The sequence below is a fragment of the Onychostoma macrolepis genome, chromosome 25 (assembly GCF_012432095.1).
Source record: "Onychostoma macrolepis isolate SWU-2019 chromosome 25, ASM1243209v1, whole genome shotgun sequence".
Lineage (NCBI taxonomy): Eukaryota > Metazoa > Chordata > Actinopteri > Cypriniformes > Cyprinidae > Onychostoma > Onychostoma macrolepis.
The window spans coordinates 5,211,988-5,230,725 of record NC_081179.1 but is presented as its reverse complement, the minus strand read 5'-3'; the positions used below and the strand labels follow the sequence as shown (position 1 = coordinate 5,230,725).

The 18,738-nt window shown below is 35.8% G+C and overlaps 1 protein-coding gene across 2 annotated transcripts; it reads right to left on the bottom strand.

The window, feature by feature from the left end:
• Positions 1-695: 695 nt before the first annotated feature.
• On the bottom strand, positions 696-17,978 carry parvb (parvin, beta). Of its 2 annotated transcripts, XM_058767907.1 has the most exons (14): positions 17,658-17,978; positions 16,536-16,661; positions 8,594-8,683; positions 7,434-7,504; positions 6,849-6,951; positions 6,579-6,719; positions 4,002-4,117; positions 3,862-3,923; positions 3,727-3,746; positions 3,382-3,443; positions 3,229-3,297; positions 3,049-3,150; positions 1,720-1,792; positions 696-1,455 (listed from the first exon to the last, which is right to left on the bottom strand). In XM_058767907.1, the coding sequence occupies exons 2-14, from the start codon at positions 16,645-16,647 to the stop codon at positions 1,379-1,381; spliced, it is 1,098 nt and encodes a 365-aa protein (XP_058623890.1). In that variant the 5' UTR covers positions 16,648-16,661; positions 17,658-17,978; the 3' UTR covers positions 696-1,378. The 2 variants fall into 2 exon arrangements, with proteins under 2 accessions (XP_058623890.1, XP_058623891.1); XM_058767908.1 differs by lacking the exons at positions 16,536-16,661; positions 17,658-17,978 and adding an exon at positions 13,369-13,572.
• Between the last annotated feature and the right edge of the window lie 760 nt (positions 17,979-18,738).

Here is an 18,738-nt window from a genome sequence, read left to right as displayed (position 1 = left end):
GGTCACATGGCATGCAGGTAAACATATGAAATCTTTTTTTGTGTGTTTTATTTTGATTGTTTTTTTGTTTTTTTTTATGTTTTTAAGTTTTTCATTTTTATGATTTAATTATTAGCTTTTCATTAAATTCACAAACCCCCTGCAGTTCCTTCATGAACTCCAGTTTAGGAAACCTTGATGTAATGTTATGTTTAATGCACTTCATGTTATTAATAACAACAAATGAAATATATTTTCACATCAGTATGGTACAAGATTATCCTATTTAAAACAATGTGGTAAACAAGTTAGGTCAAAAGTAATCATTACGTAGTGTGATTATATTACCTAAAATGTTAAATGTTTTTGGGATCTTTTTTGTCATGTAATTTGGAATCAGTAACGGATTACAATTTGTAATCAGTTTACATCCCAAAGAAATCTACCCAGCACTGGTTGCTGAGGTGTTCTGGATGGTTTCTAGGAAGTTGCTATGCAGTTGGTACAGTGCTCTGGGTGGTTTCTAGGGCGTTGCTGTAATTTCTTGGGTTTCGTAGGTTGTTGGCGGGACATTGCATGGGTGTTTAGACCGATTGGTAATGTGTTGCTAGGGTGGTTGCTTATTGGCCCAAGTCAAATGAACCCAACCCCCAATATTCTATAGTAAGACATCATTGAACCCCATAATTTGAATAATTGTCTCCAGCACAAACACAAAAAGTTAAGGGTCAACCTTTAATGTATATCATCTGGCAGCTGTAAATTTGTAACACTAAGTGTGAGCAATACTAATAGTGATGCTTCATCTAGCAAACAGCACTAAATAAATTAAAGGTACAGTGCAGGTCTGTCATAATGAATCCCACCAAATGAATCTTTAAACCCGTGTGAGACACATGAAGGTGAAACATTTATACAGACCAAGGTTTTTAAGCATGAATAATTCTGTGTATCAAAACGTGATACTCAACTGTTTATTTTAAATCAAAAAACCTCTATAAATTCATTTTTTGAGACCATCAAGACTCAAAATGTCAAAATGAATTCATCCCGGCATGTAGAAAGTACTTGTTTATTTGAAATAATTACAGCATTTCTATTAGAATAAAATACACAGTGCATTCCAGGACAAATAGTCAATCCGGTGTAGTGCTTAAAGCAGTGGCAGGCCTCGTTTGCGTAAGTCAAATGCGAGAAAAATAAAATATTTTAATGAGCTGCTACACTGACGCATCATTAAGGCTGAATACATTCGATTCTGGGCATAAATAAGCCAAATAATACAAAATATTTCATTCTTACGTACAAAAGTAACACCAGGGATGTGTGTGCATGTGTGAGCACAGAAGCCCTAGCATCAGTGAGGCATGTAGAGACTTTCCTCAGATCGCTTTCAGTGTTACTCGGAGTTCTTGTAGTTGGTGAAAAGGTTGTAAAGCACCCTGAGTGTTGACTTCAGATTCAAGTTCACCACGTCTGCAGGATACAAACAACAGAATCGCTGTTAAACAGACAGAGCCTTGAATATGTTAACTGTCATTGTGAAGGAACACAGTATGTTTAGTGAGAGTCATGAGGGGGAAGTACAGTGTGCTGCATCAACTGAGGAACATCTCCATCTAGTGGATAATGTGGGTAACATTCTGAAACAGGTGCAGACAATGAGCTGGTCTGTTATGATGTCTAAAGGTTGTGTATATAACGCTGATGTAACATTTCTGGCACCGATTTTTCTGGTACCTTCTGGTCTCGCTTTGGGTTTCAGTAATCCACCATCTTGCATGAGCTCAAAAGCAAATGAGACATTATGCACCTACAAGACAGAAAAACACTCTAGCAATCCTTTTCATAGTAATTAGTACAAAAACAGTTTTAAATGTTATAAAATAGAAAAGCTCAAGTAATTGTGAATTTAATGCCATAAGAATTCCATAACCACCACATAATCAGACTTAAGAAGTCTACATCAGACCACATCAAATCGCATTAGATTAGACCACAGATTTGTTGAGCAGTATTCACAATGTAATCAGACTGGTTCTGATAAGGTTTGATGTGGACTTTAGTCTAATGTGGTCTGATATGCTGTGATGTGGTTTGATGTAGTGTGATGTAGATTCATAAAGTCTGACAGGGTATGATGCAGTTTAATGTGGAAGCCTAAAAACGAACCAGACTTCAACAAACCACATCAGACTCTGTCAGACAATTAGACTCATCCACATCAAACCGTGTCAGACATCATAAATACTAACTGTCTGATGTGGACTTGTTTAGTCTAATGTGGTATGATGTGGTTTGATGTAGTCTGATGTGGATTCATAATGTCTGACAGGGTATGATGCAATTCTAATAAGGCATTTGAAAACAAACCTGACCTAATCAAACCACATTAGACCTTCTCAGACATAATGATGGCAGGTTAGACTCAAGTCCACATCAGACCATATCAGCAAGTCCATATCAAATCATATCATAAATACTATTAATCTGATGTGGACTTGTTGAGATTGATGTGGTCTGATATGGTCTGAACAGTATTCATGAAGTCTGATTGGTTCTGACAAGGTCTGATGTGGTCTAGCATGGTGTTGTTTGATAAAGTCTGATGCAATTTATTGAGATATTTGAAAACAAATCAAACCGCATCAGATACTGTTAGAATTAATGAGTCTATCTTAGACTTAACAAGTCCACATCAAACTATATCAGACCCAATCAAACTTTATAAATACTATTCATCTAACGTGGACTCATTGAGACTGATGTGGTCTGAGTGTGACGTCACCTGGAGAGATTCATGAAATCTGATAAGGTCTGATAATCGTTTGATGTGGATTTGAGTCTGATGTGGTCTGACATGGTGTATTTTAGTCTGATGTGGACTCATGAACTCTTGACAGGGTCTGATTTGGTTTGATGAGGTATTAAATAAATACAAATCAGACCTCAAACCACATCAAATCCTGAGTCTACTCAAGCTCCATTAGAACCTAACAGAACAAATCAGTCCTCTTTAGACCACATCAGACCTTACCAGTCGACATTAGACCACCATGGCTCACTTACCTTCTGTTCGAAGCTTTCAGGCGTGAGGTAGAAGTTGTACAGTGGCACAAAGTAATTTTCTAACAGTCCCATCAGTAACACCAGATAGACACCATCTGCAAACTTCACATACACACAAAGAGGTTTTTGAGCGGTTTTGAACTACAGATCTGTGTGAGAGTAAATAGATCAAGTTCATACCTGTGATTCCAGCTCTGTCACCTCCAGGTTCAGTTTGTTCAAGTGTTTATTCACAAATGTAATCAGCGACTAAAGAAAGACATTCAAGGTTCATTTTTATATAATCAGTCCCATTGCACAGAAGTTCTTGTCCCATACAAAACCGGTTCTTACCGTTTTCACTACATTCAGTTTGTCAGGTGCGTGATCCAATAAGGTGTCAAAAGCATCACGTTCTGCAAATGACAATAAAATAAATCGTTTTTGACAATTTTTCCAGACTAATAAAAATAACAGATGAACCATCATAATGTAGGCTACTTGTGGGAAATACAGCTAAAACCAGTTCCTGATGTTCACTGGTTTTATAGGTTCTACTTGAATAACCCACCTTGGACCAGCAATGAGCAAACTACAATCTTCTAAAAACTAGACCTCTGTATGACCCGTTTTCTCCAGCTGTTTATTGATTCTTAAGGAAAAACATGAAAATGTTTGAGAAAATGTGTGTGAAAATACCTGATCTTCCGATCATCATTCTGTTGGAAACAGTGAATGCAAAGTCAGCATTAGACCACACACTCAAATGGAAAAGGCACTTTCTTGTGTCATAATCATATTTCACCACTAGATGGCCACATTGGAGCATCTTACTCTGTTGTGGTACTTGTGAGTTGTTTGGTCACATGAGCAGTTTGCAGGATTCCCTCCTTTTTCTGAGACAAACACACTGTAATTAGGCTGAAGCTATTTGATATAATGTTAAATTTCACACATTAATAAACTCGTCGTACCTTGACCACGATCACTTTGACGGACACATGCTCAGGTAAGCGGATGGGAGCCGCGTAGTAGATGGCGAGCGCCAGCAGCAGGTACACGATGGACACCAGGTTCTTAGAGTGGATTGCTGAAGATAAGACCGAGACTTAACATCAACAATAGATTTGACAAAACATTTATATATTTCAGATAATATAGTTAAAGGTTAATTTAATTAAGAATCAAAATAGACTCAATTTACTTTCTTAATAAAGGTCTATTGTGCACAACTTATCAGTGCATGTTACATTAAATAATACATACAGGTGCTGGTCATATAATTAGAATATCATCAAAAAGTTGATTTATTTCACTAATTCCATTCAAAACGTTAAACTTGTATATTATATTCATTCATTACACACAGACTTATATATTTCAAATGTTTATTTCTTTTAATTTTGATGATTAGAGCTTACAGCTCATGAAAGTCAAAAATCAGTATCTCAAAATATTAGAATATTACTTAAGACCAATACAAAGAAAGGATTTTTAGAAATCTTGGCCAACTGAAAAGTATGAACATGAAAAGTATGAGCATGTACAGCACTCAATACTTAGTTGGTGCTCCTTTCGCCTGAATTACTGCAGCAATGCGGCGTGGCATGGAGTCCATCAGTCTGTGGCACTGCTCAGTGTTATGAGAGCCCAGGTTGCTCTGATAGCGGCCTTCAGCTCATCTGCATTGTTGGGTCTGGTGTCTCTCATCTTCCTCTTGACAATACCCCATTGGTTCTCTATGGGGTTCAGGTCAGGCGAGTTTGCTGGCCAATCAAGCACAGTAACACTATGGTCATTGAACCAGCTTTTGGTACCTTTGGCAGTGTGGGCAGGTGCCAAGTCCTGCTGGAAAATGAAATCAGCATCTCCATAAAGCTTGTCAACAGAAGGAAGCATGAAGTGCTCTAAAATTTCCTGGTAGATGGCTGCGTTGACTGTGGACATCAGAAAACACAGTGGACCAACACCAGCAGATGACATGGCAGCCCAAATCATCACTGACTGTGGAAACTTCACACTGGACTTCAAGCAACATGGATTCTGTGCCTCTCCACTCTTCCTTCAGACTCTGGGACCTTGATTTCCAAATGAAATGTAAAATTTACTTTCATCTGAAAAGAGGACTTTGGACCACTGAGCAACAGTCCAGTTCTTTTCTCCACAGCCCAGTTAAGATGCTTCTGGCGTTGTCTCTGGTTCAGAAGTGGCTTGGTAGCCCTTTTCCTGAAGGCGTCTGAGCGTGGTGACTCTTGATGCACTGACTCCAGCTTCAGTTCTCTCCTTGTGAAGCTCTCCCAAGTGTTTGAATCGGCTTTGCTTGACTGTATTCTCAAGCTTGCGGTCATCCCTGTTGCTTGTGCACCTTTTCCTACCCAAATTCTTCCTTCCAGTCAACTTTGCATTTAATATGCTTTGATACAGCACTCTGTAAACAGCCACACCTTTCAGTAATGACCCTCTGTGACTTACCCTCTTTGTGGAGGGCGTCAATGTTCGTCTTCTGGATCATTGCCAAGTCAGCAGTCTTCCCCATTATTGTGGTTTCAAAGAACAAGAGATACCCAGAATTTATACTGTAGGGATGGTCATTTATTCAAACTCAAATGTAAATATTGTAATATTTTGAGATACTGATTTTTGACTTTCATGAGCTGTAAGCTCTAATCATCAAAATTAAAAGAAATAAACATTTGAAATATATCGGTCTGTGTGTAATGAATGAATATAATATACAAGTTTCACTTTTTGAATGGAATTAGTGAAATAAATCAACTTTTTGATGATATTCTAATTATATGACCAGCACCTGTATATGTTTGTTTTAATATTTAATTAATAGCTTTTTATAATATTAATTTTTCTTAGATTTTTTGTCATTTTAATGTGTGCTTTTGTCATTAATATTCGTAGTATATTACTAAAGTTCATTTTTATTTCTTTTTCAGTTTTAGTTCAGTTTTTTTAAATATACATTTATATTTGTGTTCATAATATTTAATTTAACCATTAAGAATGGGTAAAAGTCATGTTATATTAAATTATTTATACTATTGTCATTTTATATTAATATTTTGAATTCACTTTTGTTTTTACATTTGTTCCCTTATTATATTTGTTTCCTTTTATATTTGGTTCCTAATATTTCAGTCAACCAATAAGAATGGGAAAAAAGGCATGTGATTTTACCATTATTTATTAGTAGTAGTAGTAGTAGTAGTAATAAATATACTCTTGTTTTTATATTTTCGGTTTTTATTTCATTTTAGTATGTTGTGTCATTAGTATTAGTTTTAGGGGTTTTTAATAGTACTATTTAGGTTTTGTTCGTTTTTATTACCGTTTCAGTTTTAGTTTAGGTTTACTTTTTATTTATTTCCAGTTAGTAATTTTGGTACTTAAACTTATTTCAGTTAGTTGCTCATTTTATTTGAGCTTTATTTAAATTAACAAAAATGTTTTTAATAGTTTTAGGCAATGATAATAACTCTGATACATTTTTATTTTTGGTTGAATTGTTCCTTTAAATGCGAGTGTGTTTCAGTGCTCACAGTCGACACTCCACTCCGTGTTCCAGTCCAGCGGTCTGAGAATTCCATTAACAGCTTCTAGAACCGTCTGCAGTTTCTGCTTCTGTCCGATCTCGGACTGAGTCACCTCTGCCACATTCAGCTTATGACCCGACAGCTTCTCTGAAGGACACGACACACAGAACACAGAACATCCTCACTGCACTGAAAACACCACAACAAAAGGCCAAAACAGAAGATCAACATAAGACAAAGTGCTTTTCCGTACTGATTCTCAAGTCTTTGTCTCACCAAACAGTTTCTGCAGCACCTGTCCATCATACAGATCTTCCTCAAGGTCTTTCACGATGATTCGGTCCTCCTCCAGTTCACTGTTGATCCAGTCAATGAGAACCTGAGAGGAAGAGTTTGTATCATTGAAAAAGGGTCAGTGAGTAGCATGGTAATTATGCAAAATGGGCGTGGCTTAGTGAGCCAGATGTTCACTCTAATTGGTCAAGTGTGATAGGTTTTTATTATTGTGTTATTTTCTCAGCACTGATTAGAATGGACCAATAACAATCACTGGTGAAGTTATTTACCACTTAATCTTCAACATTTTTGCCCCATGTTTATGCTCTACACAGTCTAGGCAGTTTTGTTATTATATATTTAATTTATTAAATAATTTTATGTAATATATAGTTGAGGAAAGATGACCAGGTGTAATAACACATCTAAATCTGTAAAGGGCGCTGTCCAAACATACTACTTTAATGTCAAGTCCCATTGGCGTTATTGTCTTTATCTGCAATTCCTTTTCTTTTTCTTTTTTTTCCATTCCACAGCCTTTATTCTTAAATGTTCATCCAAGCATTCAGAAAAGGTGTTTTCTACCTTCTGGAGGTCTTTAAAATTGAGGTCTTCTCTGGACGTGGGGTCTAGAATGGTCCTCTCTGCATTTTCCTCTGCAAAAATAAAGGAAGAAAGAAAAGAATTGAAGAACTATCTTGGGTGTGGATGCATTTCACCAGCTATCTGACTCAGAAATCAGGGTGAGTAAGAGACATGGAGGAGTTCTTAGTAATGTATTGCTTAAGTGCCAACTTTGTCTCAAACGTTTCTCTTTAAATTAAAGAGACCCCCAAAAAAAAAAAAAAAAAAAAGTACATTTGGCCATCCAAAATGTAGATGAGTTTGTTTCTTCATCAGATTTGGAGAAATTTTGCATTACAGTGAATGGGTGCCGTCAGAATGAGAGTCCAAACATCTGATAAAAACATCAAAATAATACACAAGTAATCCACACCACTCCAGTCCATCAATTAATGTCTTGCAAAGCAAAAAGCTGCATGTTTGCAAGAAACAAATCCATTATTAAGATGTTTTGAACTAGTTGCTTCCAGCTAAAATACAAGTCCTCTATCCGTAAGATTGCTTTCTCCAGTGAAAAAGTTACCTTCTCTAAATCCGGAGAGAAATATGCACAGATAAAGCACCATTTACAAGTGAAAATTACTTGGATTACTTGTGGATTATTGTGATGTTTTCATCAGCTGTTTGGACACTCATTCTGACGGCACCCATTTACTGTAATGCTAAATTTCTCCAAATCTGATGAAGAAACAAACTCATCTACATCTTGTACGGCCTGAGGGTGAGTACATTTTCAGCAGATTTCCATTTTTGATGAAAACACGATCAGTAACGCCTCAATTATTTTTTTTAAAAGCTTTTACTTGTCTTGAAAAAGGTAAAAAGTCTAAATGGGACTGCAGAGGTTGTTGGAGACATTAAACATCCAAACATGTAAACTCATCTGCTCACCAGTCACTTTCACAACCTTGATGTGTTTATAATCCTGCTTTTGCAAACTATTCTAATTTAAGCTTTCAGGGGGGAAAAAAATAAATAAAGATTGAGTTATTCTTCTGAAATAATCTGAGTTATGCTACAAATATACAGAATCACACAACAGCCCTCTATTCTTTGTGGCCTCTAGTGGAGGAGTCAGACATTACATTGATTTTAATGGATGAGAAGAAGCCAAATGTTACCAAGCAACGTGTCCTCAGGGAGCAGCTCCGGGCTGGCGTGCAGGAGGGGGGCGTTGATGGCGTTCTTACCCTCTGCCTGAAGGTCACTCGCTATGAAGACAAAAGAAGATGAATAAAGCATCCTATTTTCTGGGACATATACCATGATAATACTATTGAAGTTCATTGGAATATAGTAATAATTCAGTACCATGGTAAATATCAAGGTACACACTAAGGGTTCTTCATGTTTGTCTGCATTGTTTCAGGAAAATATCTGTGATGAGCAGAGCAGCTAATATCACATAACTCACTGCTATTGCTAAATCAATACCAGAAGCTCACTGCCATTTCAATTAACTGATTAGTGTGCAGTGATTAATCAGCTGATTCATGAGTGACTCTCTCTCTTCCTCTGTCAGTTTATTACAGTTCACTTATAATGGGATTTGACATCTCGTTCTATGGAAAACAGCCTCAGTTTATTGCACTTCCTCTAAAATGCAAATAGCCATAAGGGTCAAATCCAAACATCAGAAATAGTTCCTCCTGTATGCTACACACCCACACCATCAGCAAGGACACGTTAAATGTATCAAAAGTGACAGCAAAGGCAGTTATAATGTTGCAAAAGATTTATTTTTAAATAAATTCTGTTCTTGTGAACTTTCCATTCATCAAAGAATCCTCAAAAAGTATCACAGTTTCCACAAAAATATTAAACAGCTAAAACAATGTTTTCAACATTTACAATAATAATAAGAATGTTTCTTGAGCAGCATATTAAAGAGTTTTATTCTGATAATAAAACTGTTCGCAAGCTACGCATACATTTCATTATATTATAGTAGAAATTTTTAATGCCATCAAACGCCTTTTGGAGGCTCTTAAAAAAAGTTTGAAATGAACGTATGTTTTTCCTTTTGACATTACAAATAAAGGATATAAAGCTGAATTCAAATCACATACTGTACTTACAGAAAACTATCATTGGAGACAGTGGTATTTTAGTATCATTGATATACTATTATAGTTTTGTTGAAATTTTAATTTAGATTTTATTTCATATTTTCTGTTTTAATTTGAACTTTAGTTACATTTTAATATAGTTTCATTTAATTTAACTTCAAGTTAAATTAAATGAAAAAGAGAAATGTTGCTTTGGCAACTAGTTGTATGCATGTAATTCAACTTAGTTATATGGAACTTAAACTTATTTTATTTCAGCTAGTTGCCAAAGCAACACTTCTCATTTTGATTTAGTTGGAAAACAAATATACAAAATAACAATAATAATAATAATAATAATAATACAATAGACGTCAATGGGGACCAGAAACTGTTTGGTTACCAACAGGTTTGGAACAACTTTAGGGCGAGTAAATTATGACAGAATTTTCATTTTTGATGAAAATGAATAAGAATGGTAACAGATTGATTTTTTTGTGCTCTTAACGGTTCAGTCGGGGGGCGGAATGACATTAGAAGGATAGACAGGTTCATTCATGTTTTCAGGGGTCTGTCCTCAGCCCCCCATGTAAGCGGAGACTCACTCATATAAACACTTAAGGTCCAGAGGGACAGTTTCACTTTGACAGTTCTTCATCTACCCTGCAGATCTACACCGAGCATGCAGCATCTCGCGCCCAATCTGCATTTCCTGCAAGATTATGCCTCTGCTTTTCTTCATAATTGTGCATTTCCCCTCCAGGGCGCCATGAAACATGGAGCATGATTACATTTTCTCAGGATTACAGTTCCGTTTAGGTTTCACGTACAGAAAATAATTATTTTGAAACAGAAGCTAATTATTATATTATTTATAGCAATCAATGCTAATATTGTGTATTAAATACTACACCATAATAAATACTAATATATATATATATACACACACACACACACTGACTACATGTGTTTACAAACAAATGCATTTTGATTTATATTAAATACTGTATAAAAGTATGTATTTTTAAAAATATATTGTTAATTAATTTAATTAAGAGATATTGCATTATTTAACCACACTTTTAAATGAAAAGCACCATAAAATAGCCATGTACTAACCATAGTGAACATGCACACACTGTACAGGTTCTTGCGCACCAAACAGACCTGCTATCAAAACTATTCTATTACTATTACTTAACACAATCATACCCTATATTATAAATACTATAATATTTTATAATAGTGTTTCAGTGTATGATTGCAAAAGCATGTGTATTCATAAATAAATATATTTAATTTTATATCAAATATTTAACATGTAAATCTATCGTGGCAACGTACATCTGCATTCATTTAATTAATTAAGATCTATTAAACTGCTGCACTGTAAAACAGCTCAAAGTCTACCTTGCCTTCTTTTCTTCGTTCCACACAGTAGACCAGCCATGTCCCGTTAAACAGAGCTGAATCCCACTAATGTCCTGCGGTGAGTCTCGGCGGCGAGTGCGTGTGTGTGTGTGTGTGTGTGTGGAGGCCACCAATGTGGCTACAGCAGTTGCACCCGCGTCATCACGTGTTATTTCTGTCCCTTTGAAACCCCCCACCCTCACTGCTCCTGTTTCAATGAGGACGAGACGCTGCTCTACACTCTGCTCTTATAGAGTCTTAGATGCAACACATGACTGTATGATGAGCACACTAATGAGGGACTAACCAGAATAACACTTGATGGAGAAATGATACACCCCTGCTTTTTACAATATTGTACATCTGTCTTCAATTTTTTTTCCTCCAACAGTATAAACTATTTTTTTTGTCTTAATATTCTATTCTATTCTATTCTATAATGAATTAGACCTTCAAATTTTTCATACAACACATGAAATCAATTAATTCATCTTCAAAGATTTTCAGATTTTACATTTGTATTCTGTTCTATTCAATTCTATTCTATTCTATATTCAAGTTATTCTGCAACACACAAAATTTTTATGACCTTTGAAAAATTCCAGATCTTAAATGTCTATTGTATAATTGATTCTATTTTATTCCATTCTATTCTATTCTGGATTAATTATTCGAGTTTTTCTGCTACACATGAAATTTGCATTGCTCTTTGAATATTTCCAGATCTTAAATGTCTGTTGTCTAATTTATTCTATTCTATTCCATGCTATTCTCTGCTGGATTAAATATTCAAGTTTTTCTGCAATACATGAAATCTTCATGGCTCTTTGAATATCTCCAGATCTTAAATGTCTATTGTCTAATGATTCTATTCTATTCTATTCTATTCTATTCTATATTCAAGTTCTTCTGTAGCACATACAATCTTCATGGATCCTCAGATATTTCCAGATCTTAGATGTCTGTTGTTTAATTGATTCTATTCTGTTCTATCAACCGATTAGATATTCAAGTTTCTGCAACACACAAAATCTACATAGATCTTCAGAAATTTCCAAATGTCTTTTGTCTAATTGATTCGATTCTATTGGATTAGATGGATTCTATTCTAATGGATCAGTGTGTTGTCTAATTAAATCTATTATATTCCAGATTAAACATTCAAGTATTTCTGCAATACATGTAATCTTCATGGATCTTCAAAATGTTCCATATCTTAAATGTTTATCTAATTCTATTCTATTCTATAATTGATTAGATATTTAAGGTCACTGATACATTTAGATCATTGATTTTTGTTATATATTAACAGTTCTGATGAATGAGGTTATTCATTTATTTGAATGACAAGTCATTTCAGGAAGTCACCGATCTGCTCTCAAAGCTGATTTCTCACGTTCAAATCAATTAGTAAAAAGCTGCTGATCAGCGAGTGCAGTGGCTACACAGACACGACACAACAAACACTTCCCTGAGAAATCGATACCCACTCACTATGGTGTTTGTCAGCTGTGTGTGTGTGTGTGTGTGTGTCTGTGCAGCTTGGGGAAAGTTATTTATTACAAAGCTGACAAAAATAACAGTCCGGTCAGAGGAATGGAGCTGCTCTTAAATATAGCAGCACTTATTTGTGGGATCGTTGGGATGCTGGAGTGAGAAATGGATGCCGGATGAGTAACACAGTTCAGATGTCAAGAAGATGATTGTGCCATGTCAACCAAACTTCCTGCATTACACACAGTCCACAGTTAGTCTCCATATTAGACACTGTCTGTCATTAATCTCTGGATTATATGCTTTCAGTCATGTGTACCAGATAACCTTAATAAACATTCATATTCATTTCAAATATGAATATGAAAAAATATGAAAGTTTTGTGCCAATCCTATTTCAATGCTGTTTTAGGGATAAACTAGTTTGACAAGACCAATATATGTGAAAATTAACAATGAAATACTTAAGTGACCCATTTTTATTTAAGTATTTGTTGTTGGAAACACTGAACCATTATTACAGTTTGAGCAGAACATTTCTTAAATTGCATCATTATTTTTTTAATTATATATAGAAAAAAATATATATATTTGAATCTCAATAAAATCTAAATTTATGAATAACTTATGAATAGCTGTCATGATATCCAACCAACTTAATATAAAAGGAAAAATGCTCCTTAGGAAATACGATGACCATTTCATTACTTTCACCAAAACTTTAAATTCATAAACGCATCCTTTCATCATCCTAATTATAACACTGACATAGCTGAAAAGTATTTTAGGAGCTGAAAACTATCCATGATGACAAACTAGACTTCTGCTTTCTGATGAAAACTATTTTTAACACAGCTACACTTCACCTCAGACAGCTACACACACAAACACAAATAAACATCACTGATGCTCAATGTACAAACATAGACAGGAGTGAAACTTACTGAGATCCATGTTCCTCAAAGCTTCGAACTCGTCTAAGGACACTTGACAAATGAAGGCAGCAACAGCCATATCTCACAGTATCACTCATACATACACAATAATATGCAAGTCAACATCCTGACACACAAACATACACTCACACATCCTCATATATATCAGAGGGCTTGCTGATATCAGCTTCTGCACAGCAGGGATGGGAAATGCTGCTGTCAATCGTAACAACTACTACTTTCCTGAAGAAAACAAACCACTCTTTCTACAAATTTCCTTTGGGTGGCGCTATAAATGTCACATTTACTCATCTAAACAACATCATTGCTTGACTAAAGTCACTCATCTCTAAGACACCTAGCAAAACAATCAAATTTTCTACAAATTGAAAAATGACTGGGTTTCCTCTCAGAGTTTTCAAACTGTATCCACCAATCAGGACAGTTCTGAATACAGGCCATGCAGCCTGGATACCTTAGCAACCAGCCAAAACATCCATTCAGAAAACCCTAGCAACACCCTAACAACCAGCCAGTAGAGCTGTGCAATTAATCGCATGCGATTGTCACGCAATCATCTGTGATTTTGAACGCGATATTGCTTAGCTTGTCAGTGAACTACGGCTCTGTGTATTAAATGCCGCTCCATTGGAGAGCAGGTGATGGCGATTTAATGCCAATTACGGAACCGGCTTTACTGATGAGATGCGTGTGATAATCGCATGCGATTAATTGCACAGCCCTACCAGCCAGGGGACCCAAGCAAACAGCCAAAGCACCCTAGCAACACCCTAACAAACAGCCAGAACACCCAAGTAAACAGCCAAAACATCCTAGCAACACCCTAACAACCATCCAGAACACCCAGGCAACATCCTAACAACCAGCCAGAACACTAACAAACAGCCAAAACATCCTAGCAACACCCTAACAACCATCTAGAACACCCATGCAACAACCTAACAACCAGCCGAAAAACCCTGGCAACACCCTAACAACCACCCAAACAACTATACAGTACACCTTAGCAACTGGCCTAGCAACAAACCGCAGCACCCATTTGAACACCATAGTAACACCCTAACAACCAGTGTTGGGAAGGTTACTTTGGGAACATAATAGACCTTATTTAAAATATAATAAGTAGTCTAACTATTTCAAGTACTTTATTAATGTAACTGATTACATTTGATTATTGTATGTATTGTAATGTCAAATTGACATTTGCTTTTCTAAATTTCTAACAAATGTTTTCAGCTATTAATAATTTTGAAACATTTAAAACAGGCAGGGTTAACCTCACAGTACTACTCAACACTGATTACTGTCAACACTGATTACTGATTACTGTCCTTCATCACTTAAATGCAAGAGATTGCAATAATTTAATTTTAAAGCACAGCCACCACAAAATTTGACTTTGAGATCGTTCTGAGGTTAGATAGATACAGATTTAAAATAATAAGAAATAGTTTAATTGCTATGATACTGTTTTTGAAACAAAATATTTGAATAGTTATGTCAGGAAACAATGGGATCTGACAGTGCCTTGGAAAAAAAAAAAAGTTAATCTTAAATAAAGTATGTACATAATCCCAAACAGGAAATAAAAGAGTTATTAAATAAGCACTTGTAATATTCTGTGTCCTAAACACCTGAAACACTGGTGTCTCATATTTTAGAGCAGTCACTGCAATTTATGACAGGAATCAATGTATGTGGGTGTGTGTGGAAAAAAAAAATCAGATGTAACCCGCTTTGTAATCGTTAACACTTTCATAAGTAACTGTAATTTAATTACAATTTTTTTTCTCAGTAATTGTAACCGATTACAATTACATTTATTTTGGGTAACACTGTCATGGTGCACACAGCGGGGAGGAACGAGGAACAGCCAGGAACTAAATACACAGGATAATTAAACACAGCTGAACAGAATCATAATCAAACTAAACAAGGACAGGAAAAAAGACCATATAAGGACACAAGAGGGCGGGAAACACACGACACAGGACTGACAATCACTTTATTTTAAAGTCTCCTTGTTACACGCTACATGTACTTACTATTATAATAAAATATGCATATGCAGCCAAACCTAATCCTTACCCTAACCATATAAACTACTTGTAGGTAATTAATATTACTCGGTACTTAAACTATAATTGCGCTGTAATAAGGACACCTTCAAAATAAAGTGCAACCTTGTAATAAAATATAAAGTGTAACCATAAAGTGTAGTTACTTCCTAACACTACTAACAACCATTTAGAACACCCTAGCAACCACTCAAAACACTACAGTATATCAACCACTTAACAAGGCAGTCAATTTAAACTACAAAACTCCTTTCAAACAACTGCAAAAGTATTTAAAATTGACAAGCTCGAAATAACCATTAGAGTTTCAGCCAAAGCTTTTCAGTTTATCAGGGCAGAAATCATATCATGGCTGCTACTATGGCGCTGAATACGGAACCTCTACATAATCTATAACGATTCTTTGAAAGTTCCAAAAGAATTCTTCTAAACGAAGAGTGACTCAGCAGACTTGAACACATGCTGTCACTCCTGTGTGACTGTCTGGACAAAACTAGGACGACCACTCGGTTCCACAATGACACACACACACACTTACACAAACACACTTTACTGTGCAGCTGTTCACACAGATGGAGGCTGGAAGGGGTGAATTTGATCTAAAATAGCACAAAATAACATCAAAAATCCAGATTTTTAACTCTTTAGAGTTTGAAACAATATAAGTAAACAAGAGGGGCAAAGCAGTCCACCTCATTCTTATCTGAATAACCTTGAGCTCCTGACCTGGCTATTTCTGTCCCAGACAACAACACCACAGTAAAACTGTCTGTGGCTAAAGTTATGCTCATATAAGAAGAGTAAATCACAATGCTTATGAAACTATCATTGCACAGTTACTTATAGAATATATATACCTATATATTATTTATAATAGATGTTATCATTTTTATATATATTTAACATAAATAATACAAGTGTTTAAATATCCTGGAATGAAAGAAGCATTTTCATAAATTGGTGTATTGATCAAGTGCAGCACCATGGACAGCGATAAAAAAAATCAATCATGATGTCATGTGCTCATCTAATTATTTCCTCCGTTCCTTTAAGTTACAACATCGTGGAAAACATTACCTTCTTTCGGCTTCTTTTTGCGACCTAACGTTCCTCCCAGTTTTCCCAGCAGCGACTCATCCTTCTTCATCTTGCCCGTCTGTCCGGATGGTTTGGTGGGGTTCGCAGCCATCTGCTCCGCTGTAGCTTCAGTCACAGAAAGCGAATAAGTGAGAAGAAAGGAAATTAGTATTGTCTGTGAGGGGCGGGGCGTAGTGGCCCGAATCTGGTCTCTGATTGGTCAGGTGTAACGTGCTAAATTATTACTTGACTGATTAAACTCTTTCTATGTATTTTCAATTAAACAGACACTACATTCATTCAGTGTCATTTATCATGTGCAAAATATTATATAGATCGTTGCTAGGGAAAAGAGGAAAAGTCACGTGGTACATGTTACTTTTCTCAGCGCTGACTAATCAGCTCACTGAAAAAGAATCGTTTTTATAATTCTATATAGAACAAAGAATTTGTTTATGCTTGTTTACCGGGTATTAATAAGAATTAATAGACATTATTCAGAGTAAGGCCATGTTTAATGTTTAACAGGAATGAAAACGAGGCTGTGATGGATAGAAGTACATTAAGTAGGCTACAATTGACCGCAGTGTAGTTTAACAAGAGGCCTACAGTTCAGCTGACGAAACAAACTTAGTCTTTCAGTAGACAAAATCTGCGTAAAACAGTTTGAAAGTTATTAGTTTTGAAAACTACGTGATATAGTTCTTCTATACAGTTGTCAAGACATTGTACAAAACAATGTCAAATGCCTAACCTGATTAAAGTCTAAAGATTTAGGTGAGTATACCATTAAACGATAAAACAAATAATCACCAATAAGATGGAAAAAGCTCTAAATATGATACTAAATTAAGGATTCTAGCCATTCAGCGCCCCCTTGTGGGTATAGATTTTAATCCAATTGGAAACAGTTATAAACTGGTAACATTTGCCACCCAGTGGGTTTGGAAAAGCATCCCATGTTAACAATGCAGATCATGAAAAACAACAACAAACCTTTGAAAATAGATGATAATGTTGGCAAATCTCTAATACTACTTGATGATAACTGTCTAATAATATCTAATAATGAAAAACAGATTCGGAAAATGAGAAAATATAGCTTTGCATAGGCCTACTCACCGTTTTCTCTGGGTGTGGTGAAGACTTTAACAGAAAGCAGCACTGATGTAGTGTAATATCAATAAAAAAAGGAAGTATGAGAAAATTTTCACTGCAGATATATTTTCAGAGTCAGGCATAGTCATATCTGGAAAAGTGTTGTAACATCTTGAGCCACACCCTTAGAGTCAGCCATAGATACTAAACACACACATAACACACTCCCACCTAACGAAGACCTCTATCGTCATTACAGAATATAAAACTAATACAACCCGAATTCCGGAAAAGTTGGGACGTTTTTTTAAATTTGAATAAAATTAAAACTAAAAGACTTGAGCCAATATTTTATTCACAATAGAACATAACAAATGTTTAAAGCATTGGTCTCAAACTCAATTCCTGGAGGGCCACAGCTCTGCAGAGTTTAGCTCCAACCCTAATCAAACACACCTGATCCAGCTAATCAAGGTCTTCAGGATCACTAGAAACTTTCAAGTAGGTGTGATTTGGAGCTGGTTGGATCTAAACTGTGCAGAGCTGTGGCCCTCAAATTCAGTTTGAGACCACTGGTTTAAAGGGAGAAATTTTACACTTTTATCCACTAAATGAGCTCATTTTAAATTTGATGCCTGCTACAGGTCTCAAAAAAGTTGGCACGGGGGCAACAAAGGGCTGAAAAAGCAAGAAATTTTGAAAAGATTCAGCTGGGAGAACGTTTATCAACTAATTAAGTTAATTGACATCAGGTCTGTAACATGATTAGCCATAAAAGGGATGTCTTAAATAGTAAAATAGTCTCTTAGAAGTAAAGATGGGCAGAGGCTCTCCAATCTGTGAAAGAGTGCGTGAAAAGATTGTGGAATACTTTAAAAACAACGTTCCTCGACGTCAAATTGCAAAGGCTTTGCAAATCTCATCATCTACAGTGCATAACATCATCAAAAGATTCAGAGAAACTGGAGAAATCTCTGTGCGTAAGGGACAAGGCCGAAGACCTTTATTGGATGCCCGTGGTCTTCGGGCCCTCAGATGACACTGCATCACTCATCAGCATGATTCTGTCATTGACATTACTAAATGGGCCCAGGAATACTTCCAG